General features: G+C 43.2%; 1 protein-coding gene across 2 annotated transcripts in view; it reads right to left on the reverse strand.

The window, feature by feature from the left end:
• The window catches only part of Tmem170b (transmembrane protein 170B), a 32,947-nt gene extending 23,517 nt beyond the window's left edge, over positions 1-9,430 (reverse strand). For both annotated transcript variants that reach the window (XR_015045437.1, XM_021180635.3), the window contains exon 1: positions 8,990-9,430. Coding sequence is in view for 1 of the 2 variants with exons in the window: in XM_021180635.3 (XP_021036294.1) it covers positions 8,990-9,086 (97 nt within the window). In the remaining variant the exon portion in view is untranslated. The remainder of the gene's footprint in view (positions 1-8,989) is intronic.
• Positions 9,431-16,072: the final 6,642 nt, after the last annotated feature.

The following is a 16,072-nucleotide window of genomic DNA, read 5'->3' on the forward strand; positions in this document are numbered from 1 at the left end:
AGGGGTCCATTCCTACTGAAGGCATGGAAACTCCTACCCAGGACCAAGTGCAGACAAAAGTCAAGCTTGGCCAGCAGAGCTCCCAAAGGCAGGGAATCTGCACAGTAAGCCTAGCACTGTCACTAGCAAAAGCTCAGCAGCAGGTATGCACATGAGGGGACCCTACTGCATGCAGGCACACAGAGATGACTGAAGGCTGACAATGGAGCACTAACTAGAGGCAGGCCTTTCAACACCCAGGTCCCATCTCAAGCACTACACAATAGCAGCAACCTCCAGAGAGTGTGAAGCGTTTGGTACAGCAAGGGTAACCACAGCAACAGCTAAACTCAAGTCCAGCCCAACCAAGCCTGGATCACTGCTGGTCTTTTCCAGGAGTGAAGATTTTCTATCTCATTCCATCTTGCATCCAACAATAAAAACTGAGATACACTAAAACCAGGGAAACCCACCAATAAGAATACAGCAAATCAACATAACTCTGACCCAGATGGCACAGTCAGCAAATCCACCAGGCAGGGATGCTAAGACCTAGGTGGAAACTCTCAGTGTTAAAAGGAAACACTATGAGAAGTTGAACAAACACATTAGACTAAAACAAAAACAAAACAAAACAACAGTCATTTCAGAACTGGAAGAATGTCCAAGGGCTAGGAAGCAGTCATCAAACAGCTCTTATCCTACAAGTGAGCACACTAAAGGGCTAAAGAAGGGCTGCCTGAAAAGAAGAGAATCCAAAGATTAATGAGACATTTACATACAAAGGAAAAATTGTTTTCTGGAATCCTCATAAGAATTTCTGGAGCTAGAGAGATGGCTCAGTGGTTAAGAACATTGACCACTCTTCCAGAGGAGTCAGGTTCAATTCCCAGCACCATGTGGCAGCTCAGAATTGTCTGTAATTCTAAGATCTGACACCCTCATATAGACAAACGTGCAGGAAAAACACCAATGCACATAAAATAAAAATCAATAAATTTAAAAATGTTTTCTGAACTTTTCTTAACTCTTTAAAATTTCTGTCAGTTTTCCCTTAATATCTATTATTATTATTAATCTTGTTTTCTTTTATCAGACAACGTCTCTCTACATAGCACTGGTTAGCTTGGAATTCACTATGTAGATGAAGCTGGCCTTGAACTCACAGAGATTGGCTTGACTCTGCTGCGATTAAAGGCATGGTGGTGCATGCCTAGATCAAAATTGACACTAGTTAAGTGCTACAGGTAAAGAAAGCGAGTTTTGGGTGGTACAAGCTTGCCTGAAGTAAGACAGCTGTGGTGGAGAGATGGTTAAGTGGTTAGAGCACTTGTTGCTCTTGCTGAGAACCCAGGTTTGCTCCCCAGCACCCACATGATGGCTCACAACCATCTGTAACTCCAGTTCCTGGGTATCCAATGCCCTCTTCTGACCTCCCCTAGACAGTGGGCTCACGTGTGGTACACATACACACATGCAGGCAAAACTCATACATTTTAAAACAAACAAATCTAAAGAGAAACAAACAAACAAACAAACACAGAGTGAGACAGCTGAACAAGACAGCAGCAACCAAATTTTTCCTGACACAAATTCTTTTGTTTCTTTTGATTCTACCTACAGACATAAACCTAGAAGAGCCACATAAGCTTAGTGTCAGGGACACTTCAGTAACTTACATCTTATGTATTTACAAACACTTTAAATATTTAATTCTTCTATATACTTTGGATTTAATAAAACTACTTAAATTTTTATTACATTAATAGGGATCATTCTTTACGGCTAATGATTATATAAACAAAATATTTCAATATAAATTATGATAGAGCCAATCACCCTTTGCCTTTGGAAGTGAGCTGTTCATATAGAGATCCTGTCTGCTGTCACCCTGGATATGCCATATAAACATCTATCACACACTACAGCATCATTAAACCTCATCCCGAGACTTCTTAGTTTTTAAGCACACATTCTCATTTGCTGAGCATGCAATGGCAGAATTACCTGAGAGCTGGTTTAAAGTCCTTGAAGACCCATACTTTATACATAGGACTGGGACCTCCCCAGTACAACCAGCCCCAGTGGTTCCCATAGACAGCAGGTTTACAACTACATCAGCCTGAAGTTGTGCACAGCAGAGGGATAAGAGAATCTAAGGATAGAAACCTCATTTTCTATTACTGCTTAAAAACAAAACAAAACAACCAACCTTTGCTTGGCACACACATCCAAGGGCATCACTCCTGTTAGCAAAGTAAGCCTGGAACATTCTACAAGCAGCCGCTCTCTGCTCACTTCCTACCAGCATACAAGGTCATTCCCCACTCTTCAGTTATTTCACAGTCCCCCTCCCTCCAAAGTCAACAAGCCATAAAGAAGCTCTTCTGAAAGTGTCCAGTCCTCCATGATCATTTTATCTGATTAGCAGTATGTACCAATGGCCAGCCTGGGGATCTCAGCTCTTGAAGGGACTTCTCACAGCTACTCTATGGGACTCTACATGTCAAGCAACCTTCTCTCTTGTCAGCTTCTCTTTCTCTAAGATGGCATGCCCGTGCCCTCTGTGCTGACACCATTGCTCCCTCTGAAGGCTTCTTTCCCTTTCCTCACACCTATTTAAGTGTTTAAGCTGGCGACCAAGCAGGCCCAACTGTGCCAGGCAAACCTGCTTTTGTTTTCCAGTTCCATACTAGACAGGAGCTGGCCCATGTGACAATGGAATACAACCTGACTCTACAATAACACTTCTAGATTGGGGTCAAATGGACTATGTAGCTTCTGTTTTGGTCTAAGTCCTCCCACCTTTTGTGGGGAAAACAACAGTGACCAGTTCCATGGAAGCCCTCCTGCCACCTACTGTATCAATATGCTTGTGAAAGCTGTGTCTCTGGTCCCAGGGCAATCTGCAGAGATCACAGGCCCAGCTGACAGGTGGACTAGAGCATCCAACCCAGTATTACTCCTGAGCAGCTGACCTGTGATATGCCCCTTATTCTGAGCTATGAAATTTGAGAGTAACTGTTAAGTCAGCATTGGCAAATAGCTCAAATTTGTAAGCTAATCCTCTCTGCTTAGAGGCCTGCAAGGGTGGTCACCACATTCTAGTCACCTCTGTGTTTACCACAGCTCTGCGTCCAGGTAGTTACTCAACATTTGCTGGACAGCGATGATGCCTCAAGTCCTGATCTGCATGCTCTGTAAGCAGGGGCAAAATCTCTCCATGACTGTGCCCTTAGTTTAAAGATGGAGTTAATGGAGCCTCCTACATGGAATCTTGTGAGAATCAACTAACACCACATGAAATCTTCTTAGAGCCATGTCCTGCTCACTGAAAATGCTTAGGGAAATGTTATGTCCTACAAATAAAGCTTTTAGCATGGACACGTGCCCATCCTTAAAACTAAAATGCTAAACACAAATTGTTTTATATAAAGATAATATAAGCTATGGTGAATTATGAAAAAAATGAGAAAAAATCCAATGTATTCTCAAGTACACAGCACACACCTCAAAGGAAGGCAAGGACAGAGCATGATAATAAGGTGATCATCGTGTCTGCACAGTTCCCCCACCCCGACCCCCCGAAGGTACACTCCACCTTCTTTAAGTCCCGTAGGAAGTCAATATGTGCCCCTAGGTTACATTCTACAGTTTATATTATAGCATAGGCATTTAGACTTGGGTTAAATTTGGCTTCTTCTACTTCCATCAAGTTTAGAGAAAAGCTTCCTTAAGCTTAGTCTACTTAGTTCAAGTCACCAAATGAAATTGATAATTTAATGGTATTTCTTCCATGTGTTGATAGCACTACTATGTAGTCTACAATTAAATGTTATTGCTTAAATACTAGGTCATTAAAATATGCAATTAGCCTATCACACCTTATATAATCCTACACAATATAATAAATTATTTAGACACTAACTCCAGTGAGACATATGTGAAATGTTCTCTTCATTTCAGGCATACAGAGATGTGGAGTAGCCATGTTTAGGATTTTTCCTCTGGGTCAGTGCTCAACTCTTTGGGCTTGCCTCTCACATCTGATCACTTTTATTCTGGCTTCCTTCCATGGATCCGATGTCCCTTCCTTTTCCGTTTCCAGACACACAACACCTCTGACCTGTCTCCATGATTATCTCACTGTCTTAGTTACTAAAGAAAGCATAAATAAAAGAAATTATATTGTGTAGTTAATTATTAAAGAGTCAAAAGGAATAGCCTGCATAATCTTAAAATGAATCCTCAATACTCCAGAACCGGGGCTTATGTACACTTCCAAAATAATGGAGTGAGAGCCAATGACAGTAAGCCTGAGTTTTCAAAGCTTACAAAGTGTTCCGCTAGACACACAGTGGGCCTTCTAGAATGATGTATGATACAAATTTCAACTCTGTCTGCAATCTATGCTATAACACAAGAATAAGAAATGCCAATCGCATGTTTCACTAATAGTCAATTGTGGGATATGGCACAAATACCAAAAAAGCAGAGTGTATGATTAATGCTGCAGGTGCTGGATGAGTGACATCAGTGGATTTCTGAGACTGTTCTCTACATACGGCCACCTTCGTAAGGTACAGTAATCTAGTGGTGAACACAGCCACACCAAGGGAGGCACAGCTATCTGAAAACAAAGATGAGGAAGGCACCAACTGAACCACCAGCCAGTGGTCAGTGAACCATCCCTCCCTTTTTGGCTGCCTGCAAAAACAGTTTATATCAACTATAAAGCTCCAAACATAAACTATGATAATATGTACATGAATATTCTAAAAGTAAAAACACACAGAGAAATCGAGACTCCAAATTAGAAGTGGATGGACTTATAAATTTACAGCTTTGCAATGTTGTAAGCCTATGCCTATACAACCACTCAGTTCTGCACTGTGTGCTTGATCAACAAGATGACTTTTGGTCAACCAGGGCTACAGTAGCTCATTTAAGACAGGTCAGGCTAAGTGTTGGTTTTGGTAAATAGATGTATAAGTACCTTTTCTGTTCATAATTTAAAAAAATTTACAATGAGTTTATCAGACTATAATCATCATAATTTGAGGAACAACTGTACATACATACGTATACATATGTAAGATGAATGGTATATATCTTTAATCATATATTGGACCCCAGACTCTCAACACTTATTACCAATAAAGAAAAGGAGGGGTGGACTTGCCCCACATTTTCTGCTGTCAAAGAGAAAGTGGACAAACTTAAGACAATACTCACTTTCCTTCCAGGGCCTAATATCCCTTTCCCAAGACAAACCCTGTTATATTTGGCCAGCAGTTTAAGGATCTGCCTTTTCTGAAGGAAAAATTCTTCTCTAAATCCTTAGTAACCAAATTTGGATCAGAATACAAATTGGGAGCCAAATCAGTTAAGAAAAACAAAATAAAACAAAAAGATACAGCTAATTATTAGTAATTTTTTAAAAATCAACTTACAAAGCTGAGAAGTTAGACATAGTATGGACTCCCACTTCAGAGTGAGGGGTGGGAAATTAGAATGCAGTCATAGAAAAAGTTATTTGTGAATGAAGAAAGGAGACCATTCATCTCTCTAATAGGCTAAAAAAGCCTATAACCTATTCAGGGCTAAACAAATGAAGGATCCTAAAACTTACACCCCAGTGAAAGGGGTAGACACACAGCAACTGTGGACGGCGGTCTTCTAGTGGCAGACACAGGATCTGAGAATGGCTGTTCTCAGACTCCTTGAAAGTGTCTCTAAAACAGAGCGCTATGAAACAGCTGATCATGTCTGAGAGGATTCCTAAGACAGGAAATACAGTGAACATGGGTCGGTAGCTTTTACAGAACGATAGCCACTCAAAAGATTAGAAAGCATTGTTTTCTCAACAGTATCTCACATTTTCTAGCATCTTTTATTTACTGGACCAATTAGCCAACCATCATTCAAGATTTCAGTTTCTGTGGCTTTGGCTACCTGCTTCATCAACCACTTAGGAAATAGTAAATGAAAAATTCTAGGAACAAACAACTCATACATTTTAACTTGCTGGCCATTCAGACATCTTATGCTGTTCGGCTCTGTCTCACTCAAAGCAAGAATCATTTCTGTCAAGGGTATACGGATTCATCTCCCTTATCAGATAGACTATTAGCTATCAGATAGGCTGCTTTAGCAGTGTGATACTTGTGTTCAAATAGCCCATTTACTTACTTAATAACACCAGAGTGCAACAGTTGTGATACAGGGAATTTTATTACACTGCAGAGTTAAAAACATTTTGGCTTTATTGTGATATTGTTAAGCATCTTACTGCATCTAATAGAAACTATACCCTACCATAGGTGTGTGTGTTCAGGACTAGATGCTATCTGTAGTTTCAGGCAGTCCTGGGGTTAGGGGGAGAGGGGAGAGGGAGAGAGAGAGATGGAGGGATATATTGGAATGCATGGGGCCCAGCTACTGGGGGTACCTTTACATATCCTCAGGCTGGGACAGATATGTGCCAGGCTAATCTTAAGTATCATAAGACTTACTGCCTCTCAGACCTGTCTGCCTTAAGTAGCTATGTGGGGCACAAAGGATGGGCATGGAACTGAGGGTGGGGACAGGGACAGGCTCTGGCCCTGCCTCTGATCAACAGCGCTCACCACAGGCTGCTAAGAGTGACAGAGATTTCAGAGACTCTAGTGCCTGCTCTAGGCTACTGCTTTCAGTTCTCCTGTTTACATTTATTCCTATCAAAGGAGAGCACACATAAGGCTGTTTTCCAAAGGTAGACCCCCTGCTTCTTAGGTAAAATCCTAAGAAAAGAGCAATATCACACTTGCTCGTGTGTACAAAGAACAGAAGCAAGAGTTTATTTCCCTTTGATTTGGTATTTAACCCAATTTCCTAATACCTAGACTTCTGTAATTCCTTCAGCTATAATCCAAGATAGCCTGCCTTGTTTTATACTATGCTTCTTTTTAGTATCTGTTTTACTTGCAAGTTTGCTATGATGCCAAATGTCTTCTGAATTAACAGAAAATGTAAAGATTTTTTTCATGTTAGCTACCAAACATAACCATGCTCTCTGCTTCAATGTCTGTAAAGTGAATATAAACAATCTCTCAAAAACTGTTGAAAATATCAAATAAAGAAAATGGAAACCAGAATTCAGCACAGAATACAAATGCATTCAGTATGCACTTGCCTGTCTTCCAAGTCTGGGAGATGATTGTCTACAAAAGTTGCTTAAACGCCACATTGTACTTTAAGGGCACGTTTACTCCAGTGAACTACAACACAGCATCAGGTTTAAATCCTGCATTAGGTATTATTTCACAACCTCACTTTAATAAACATGGATTCAGCACTTATTATGTGCCAGATTTTGCTAGGACTCGAGAATTCAGCAAGACAAAGACCTTACTCTCAAAACACATTCAAGCTAGAAGAGATAAAAATTATAATGTGATTAAAAACAGAAGTAGGTACAAACAGCAGAAGTAGCAGGATGAAGCAAGAAATTCACCCAGTCTGATGGAGCAGAGGACAAAGCTGAATGAAGAGCTATACAGTGGTAAAGGGAAGGCACTCGGAGGCAGACTGGCTCTGAAGGCCCACTTGCTCACTATCTGGCTTAGGGCAGTTTAATTTGTCTGAATTGCTTTGTGTATATGCTTTGCAGAGTTAGAGTAATACAGAGGAGACACTCAGTAAATGGTGAGCTTATTGTCTCATCTTGGGAGCTGAATTTGCTTGCTTATTTTGGACAGGCTAAGCAGTACGTGGGACAGCAGACAGCATCTCTTGACTATCAAGCTACATATGAGACAGCTTCAGTGAGCCAAGCTGGTCATTAATACAGGCAATATATATCGCTAAGTTTTTAATCATTGTACTTTAATAAACAATTAATGCTTTATAAATATGAATCTGTGGGCAAATACGAACAAGGTCATAAGTAAAATAAAGGAGTCTATCTTGAGATGATCTTTATGTAAATTTAACTTTTCAGAACTATAAAAATGCAACCAAGAAGATGCCTCTGCTGGCTCCAGGGTCTCCTTTACTTGTGTGGTTTTCATAAGTAAGGAATTAAGCAACCTGAAAATTATCTGGGAGGTACGTAATGCCGTTATATTTTTCTCCTTGAACATGTGAACCCTGTATCATGCCAGATTTTGCCTATAAATGTATGTATACTACATACTATTAATTTGCTATCACACAGATTTTGAAATAGTAATGTTCAATTGGAGTTAAGAACTGAGTTTTTGTTTGGGGTTTTGGTTGTGGTTTCACAAAAGCAGCTACTCTGGAGTCAAACTGTTGACCCTACTGCTTTCCAGTCAATATTACTCTTTAGACGCTATTTTTAAAACTCGGAACTCAAGAGTATAAGCACTTCCACACTGAGAAAACCAGAAGTTTCTTCACAAGCAAACCTGCATATGAAATCATATTATGTGTACTAATGCTTACTCCGACAACCTGATGCTATAATATAGCTAAACCCCATTCCCAATCACCTTGATAAATGAAGGGAAATACACAGAATTCTCCAATTTCACAAATACAGCAACTTGAAGCCAGAAGGAGACAGCCAGACAAAAGGAAATAGCAGAGAAAACAACTGTTTCGACTGCTCTAGACCTTGGTCCAGCCCCTGACCCCGCTATAATCTACTTAGTCATCTCTCTCTCTCTCTCTCTGCAAATAAAGGAATGAACGGTCGGTCCACCGTGATCACGGTGAGCAGGCAATAGAAGTACTGCAATTGGTCTGACATCTGTCAGCAAGAAAAAGGGCTAAACCAGGAAAGAAAGAATAAAAAAGATCGAAACTGCAAGAAGCGGTGTGTGTGTGCGCGCGCACGGGGAAAGGCGGGGGTGGGGGGGTTAATGACAGAAACACGAACTGTGATCCAGTCGGGGCACTGGCGCGAATCGCGCGTGCTCCAGCGGCCCGCACCGGGCCGGGTTCGCGGACGCACCGAACACCCGTGGAGTGGGTCCCCCACCGCTCCCTCCGCCCGGCGCATTACCCGTGAGGTTCCTCAGCACCGTGCCATGGGCCCAGAGGCTCAGGACCTGCTGCACCGACAGGTTGATCATCGAGTGGTCGGCGCCCTCCGCCCTCATCGTCCCCGCGGGGCGGCAGCGGGGCGCTCCGGGGGGCGCCGCTCGGCGGGTGTCGCAGGCAGCGTCCTCCCCGCCGGGGAGACATCGAGGAGCGCTGGCGGGCGAGGCCTGGGGCCGCGGGAGGGACCGCCGCTCCCGCTCAGGGCCCGCGTCGCGCCGCGGGGGCCCGCCACGCCACGAGGCCCGGGTCACGCCGTGAGGCCCGCGCGGAGCGGCAGCCGGCAGGGGCAGGCCGCGAGACGAGGCTCATCGCGGGGACGCGCGTCGAGGCAGCGGCGCCGGGCCGCGGCACCTGCCGCCCGCCTGCCGCTCGGCCTTTGGGTCGCCGACACTCGAGGAGCCGCCCCCTCCGCCCGCGACCGCCCCGGGGCGCGCGCATGCGCGTGTCCGCTCCTCGGCCCCGCCTCCCCCGGGTGAGCGGCTGCGCACGCGCACTGCCTCCCCCCGCTCCTCGCGCGCGCGCGCGCCGCCCTCGGCACCCCGGAGCTCAGGCGGCCGTCGGCTCCCAGCGTCCGCCCGCAGTGGGGCGGAGGGAGCGGCGCCTACGTCACTGGCGCCACCGCTGAGTCTCGCCGCTCATTGGCTGCTCCGAGGGAACAGACTCCAAGCCCCTCGCCCCCTCCTGACTGCGCGCCCCCGGAGACCTGGAGCCAGTGAGCTGGGCGGGGATGAGAGAGCTGTGTATAGATCCCGGGAGCTGCCAGGAATTTTGGAGCCTGCGCTTCGCTGCTCCAGATCCTTCCCTCTCCGTGAGGGCGTCTGCAAGCAACTTTTTGCAAAGGTGTAAATGCTCATGTTTTCATTTTCAGGGTTGTCTGAGAGTGCGTCAAGTGACCTGGATACGTCTCTCCCTTTGCTAAATCTACTAAAACAGAAATAGATCCTCTTTGTCATTTCAGCCAGCCTTCTGGCCGGCCGGCAGTAAAACGAACTCCCCTAGCTGCAGGATCTGAGACCACTTACTGACGCAGTGCCCCGTAGGTGTCGGAATGAATCCTCCTGGCCCAGGCAGGCTCAAGCGCTTCTTCCAGATAGGACTCTTTTTATCTAAAATTGTGAATCTCCCCATCACTTTAACTCAGCCTCTTCTCCCTGTCCTTCAAATCCAAGGTCAGCCTCAGAAGCATCTTAACTCCAGTTATGCTGGTTACAGTCTTCCTTGAAGTTTGAAACCTTTTAATTTGAAAAAATTTTTAAAAAATCGTGTTTGCATAAAAAACGTTAGTGCTCCTCACCCCACCCCCCTCACCCAATTCCATCTTTTCCCAAATACTTTGCTGCTAAAGTTTACAGAAGGAAGTGAAGAAAGAATAGCTAAACCAACCAAGTGTTTTTGCCCAGACACTGAAGATTCGAATTGCCTAAATATTGTTGCTTTTGGTGAGCACCTTAAAAATGACAATAATGTATATGCAGGTTTATATTTATGCATGTTTTTGTTCTGCTCCCAGAAAAAAGTTCGGGCGTCATTAAGAGGAACCGTACTAAAACCTACTATTGTGTAGGGTTTAATGGCTGAATCAAGTGTCAATTTAGGAGTATAGACTATCAGACATAAATGAGTTTAACATCCTAATTCATTTTAGATAAAGAAGGGGCTTTCTTTCTTTCTTTCTTTCTTTCTTTCTTTCTTTCTTCTTCTCCTTCTCCTTCTTCCTTCTTCCTTCTTCCTTCTTCTTCTTCTTCTTCTTCTTCTTCTTCTTCTTCTTCTTCTTCTTCTTCTTCTTCTTTTCTTCTTCTTCTTCTTCTTCTTCTTCTTCTTCTTCTTCTTCTTCTTCTTCTTCTTCTTCTTCTTCTTCCTCTTTTTGAATTCTTCCTGGCAGCCATAGTATATGTCCCATCTCTCTAGTCTGAATTAAAGTTCAGAATGGGAAGTTACCTCATGGTGCTGTGAAGGGATTTAACATTATTAGGTAACATGAGCACATTCACTGACTGATATAGCCAAGTCTCCGAAGGACATATTAAACTCTCCTGTCGTCGGCTTGCAAAATGAACCAGAAAACCTGTTAACTAGCCAAAGAAGAGATGTTTGTAACAACCGCAAAAAATCACTCATGCTAATGGAGGGCTGTGGTTGCACCAACTACACAGAGGTCCCTTTTGTATCAGCAACACCCATCCTACTACTAGGCTGCCAGGAAAAACTGCTGCCCTAGGCAGAAGCAGTTGCAGGATCAGCTAGAGTCCATCAAGGGCTGTATAGCAAACAGTACAGGGCAAGCTGTTTGAAGCTGCCTTCCTAAGGCATCCGTGGAATGTTCCAGATACTTGGTGCTGGTAGAGCGAGCGGCTGCTTGGCTGGCAGTCCTTTTGCTCAAGGCTGACAGAGATACAAGGGAGAGTCGATACCTGCCAAATGGTCAAACTAACCCATCCCCAACATCTTTACTAGTAGATGAATATTGGAAAGAGAGCCCATAATTTAAGAAATTACCATTAACAGTAATGGTGTTCATAATGTGTTTTAGCAGTATGTTGACAGCAGTTAACAGCTGCCTATGGACGGATAGGCCCTCCTCCTCCTCTGCCTCACGAACATGAGCTCAAGAGTCTTTACCCAGCAAATGTTTATTGCTTATGTAACCTCAGGAAGATTATGTAAGGCCTCTAACTCTGTTGTTGTGAGGTTTTGTAACTTTGTTGTGAGTCCCCTTACATCCGTCCAAGGAGAAGCGTTCCCGTCTAAAGGAAAATCCTGTACGACCACGTTTGAGGTTGGCTCTATGATTGCTTCCGGTACTATCACTGCAACCGATAAAGCACTTCGGTTGAGAATCTATTGTCCATTCACTCCAAACAATCTAAGATTCAAACATCCCCACTTCCTCATAACTGATCCCTGCTTTCCCGATCATAGCTCAGCAGATTGAATATTTTGTCACTCGTAAAGCCTAAGCGTCTGGGTTCTAGCCCTAATTTGACTGCATCAGCTAATGTGAACATTTAATCACAATGGGTTATTAATCACTATGCTTCAGTTTCACTACTTGTACATCTTAATATTTCCTTATCTATTTCATTTTATATAGATATTCATGTATTTCATATGCCACTCACTGTAGAGAACATATTACACTATACTTACATTTCATTGCAATATTTCTTGAGTTATTCTGAGGATCCGAGCACTTAACAGGTAGGTGTTTACGCATTCAGAATGGAATCTGGATCTATAGATAACATGAGGTGCTAGGGGTTTTTTGTTGTTGTTGTTTTTATTGCTGTCACATTTAAATATGGCTACTTTTTTAAACCAGATGAAAATTGCTGCCCTGTAAATATTTCTTCTAAAGAACGAGCAAAAGGAACTTGTGAAGGATTCTCCTGAAAGGAAAGCATCTACTTATGTTTTCCTACTTTGAAAATTATAACCGTAGTCCTGTGGCTCAAAACTCTTCTAAGAAGGGCCCTCCCTCCACTGCACCCCAGCTACTCACTGCTCCTCAGCCAACCTCACTTACAGGCCTTTATGAATCATTCCCAATTTCTCACCAGGTGAAGTAACATCAACTCTAGCTGTGAAGAATGAGAAAAAAATCGACATATTTAAACTTCATTTTTATTTTTTGTAGTGTCCTTCCCTGACCTGTGAAAAGCTTGGGTCTGACCTCGAAGATGTACAATAGACCTGAATAACATGAACCGCAGCATAGACCGTGCTGTGTACTGACTGCATCTCTCTGGATTGATGGACCTCCCAAATTATTATGAGGTCTTGACAGTGGAGCCCTCGTGGATGGGATTGATGACTCTATTAGAAAAGATGAGAGAGAAGCTTTCTCATCCTTGTAATGCATCAGCAAGATGCTTCTCTGCAAAGGAAAAGTCCCACAATAAACACGGAGTCTGGTGGCACCCTTATGTGCAACTCCCAGCCTCCAGAACGATGGGAAATACATTAAACAACCCCACTTGTAGCATTTGTTTCAGCCAATCACACCCCGCTAAGGCAGAGGCCGCTGCCCACCTAGCAGAGCAGAGGAGCCAAGAGGCATAGCGGTGGTGTCATGGAAAAGCTCTAAGGGTCAGTGTGAAGGCTCTGAAATCACAACCGGCAGACTGCTCTGAGCTTGCACCAGCCTGACAAAACCTCATTGACTGTTTGCTTTGAAAACAAAAGGTTGGGAGTTGGAGAGATTATTGGTCAGGCAGGTAAAGCACTCACTACTCTTGTGCAGAAATGGAGTGCTGTCTCCCAGCACCCACATCAGATGGCTTGAAACTGCCAGGAACTGCAGAGGGAGGATCCTGTGGCCTCTGAGGGCACTTGCCTACAGACCTGCATATAGTTAAATAATAAGGTCTTCAAACAACAAGTTAGTATTCCTTCCACAAATAGAATACAGAAGAAAATCAGTACCAAGAAGTGAGGCTATTAGAGTGCAAACTTGACCATGTAGTTCTTGGGCATTTGGAGCAGGCGTTGGGGAGGGATGTTAAAGTGTTTGGAAATATGAACTAGAAAAGCCCTCCAGTGTTGTGGGCAATGCTTAATGGTTCTTCTGGTGGGCGTTCAGAAGAATGTCAGCAGATGTGGACAAGAAGGAAGTGTGGGTGGGATGGGATGGGGCGTGGGGAGGGGAGGTCATAGGTGAGGGAGGACTCTGTCAAGAATCAGGCTAGATAGCGTTACTGTTATATCCTGGCAGAGAATTACACTCTGCCCGTGCCCTGAGAACTTGAGTGTGGCTAAATTCAAAAGTGATGGACTCATTTGTTTGGCAGAGGGAAATTCAAGACAGGAGAGAATTCAGGCTATGGCATGGTGGCTGTTAACTGCTCTCATCCAGATCTGAGTGAGAGAGAGACAAATGGAACAAAAAGATATGAAAACTGTGTGGTTGGCCAGGGAAGGTAGCCTGGCAGGAAAGATTCAAGGTGATGGGAAAATTACTGAGACCCCTAACAAAAGAAAGCCCTCTGGCAGTAAGGCCAACATGGGAAAACTCAAATTCATATGAAAGGAATGAGCTGAGGCTGATAACCCACTGAGGGGACTCCTTGCTCAAAACAACCACCTAGAAAAAATGTTTCACCAGGCTCCACACACAGAGGAAATGAAACTGTGGTTCAAGAAGGGGCTGGGCTACATCTAGGGCTGACAACTGAGCATGGTAGCTTTGACCTCTTCGTACAGTTTTTCAGACAAGAAACATGTGAAAGTAAGGGCAACCCAGAGGCTTGTACCAAGAAAACTGTACTAGAAAGCTGTACCAAGAGGCTTGTAGTAGAAAGCTGAAAGCCGAAAGCAGTGTGTGGCAAGGTCAGATGCCATACAAGAAGTCTACAAGAGGACACTGCATGAAGCTGTGAAAGAGAAAAGTAACGGTTAATGGGGACCTGGTATGGATGTTGCGGGTATCTACCAAGGAGAGTTACAATCATGGAAGTGAAGCCAGCCTCAGAGACAGGCTAGTACAGTACAAGCCAGAAAGCTGCAAAGTCAGGGCTGGCATCGTTATCGGAGCCCAAATAATGCTACTAAGAGCCCTAGATACAGGACATCTGCATCTTCATAGAAGACAACAGGCAAGTCTGAGTGTGTGTGCACACTCATGCACACACACACACAGAGCATCTTTTACTACTATGTGGGTTCTTTTTCCACCCTTCTCCATCATTTTAACCCCCTAACACTAGATAAGAAAGAAAATAGAATAGAGGGGAATATATACATTATATATATATATACATATATATATATATATACATACATATATATATACTTAGTAAATATATTGAACATATTATATATGCATATATACTCATAATCTATATATCTATACTCAATAACACATAATTGTATCTATCTATTTTCCATAAATGCTGAGGTGATAAAAACTATGAAAAGACAAACATCTGGCATTTGTCCTTGTGAAAGCAAGAAATTGAAGCTGCCTTATGTCCACAGCCTTACAATCTAATCTCAGGTTTGAGACATGAATAAATCAACTAGAAAGAAAAGTCTATTCCCTCCCCAAGTATCTCTGTCTTTCCTAATTATGAGAGGAATGGAAGACAATGGGATTTTAAAATCCCACTAGCCAATACGTGTTGAGAAATTCACTGAGCTAGGCAGTGGGTGATTGTCACCTCTTAGTTTGCCAAGGACTCTATGACCAACGGCTTGCACAACAAAATGTCACTTCCTCCTTGCAACCAGAGAACGTTTCAAATACTCAAGAGTCTGACTGTCAAGGGAACCTCCCATTTTATGATCCACTTCCTTATAGTTGTCTCATATTTCTAAGTTTAAATGAAGTACAAAGTTAAACATATGTTTGTTTGTTTGTTTTTGCTGAAATAGGGTTTCTCTGTGTAGCCTGGATGTCCCAGAACTTGCTCTGTAGACCAGGCTGGCCTCAAACTCAGAGATTTGTCTGCCTCTGCCTCTTGAGTGCTGGGATTAAACCCCTGTGCCATCACTGCCCGGCTTACAGTGTAATATTCTATTGTCAACTATGGCACTCAAATTGCAGTAGGGGGTAAATAAGGTCTTTCTTTAATTTACTCTGGAGTAAAGATAAGGCATGGTCAAAAAAGTGGTCTTAGTCCACTTTAGTCTCACGGCTTAAAGGATAGATTCCATGTCAAATGTTCTTTAGAAATTAAAAAGAGAAAGAAGATTTCAAAGTGACTTTTGAAAAACCGATGGGAATGTTCTAAGCAGACATTTTACTACTGAGTCACAGTCTGCTGTTGTTACTTTTTAAAAGTCTCCCTTCTCCCAGGAACTCCTGCGACAGTTACTTTAAAGAGGAACAGTTTTTATAGCCTCTGCCCCTTTCTCATTTTCCCTTCTTTCTGGACACTATGTGAGGAGTTTGCTTATTCCTTTCTACCCTTGGCAAAAAACCTTGCAACACCTGCGTGCCAGTGTCTAAATTATGAGAAATGAAAGGTAAATTCATAAAATTAGATCAGTCATTTACTTTGAACTCGTTGTGTAGAACGCAATTAAAATTTCACCCCTGATCTTTTGT

Source organism: Mus caroli, unplaced genomic scaffold, assembly GCF_978045245.1.
Source record: "Mus caroli unplaced genomic scaffold, Mus_caroli_1 scaffold_15, whole genome shotgun sequence".
Taxonomy (NCBI): Eukaryota; Metazoa; Chordata; class Mammalia; order Rodentia; family Muridae; genus Mus; species Mus caroli.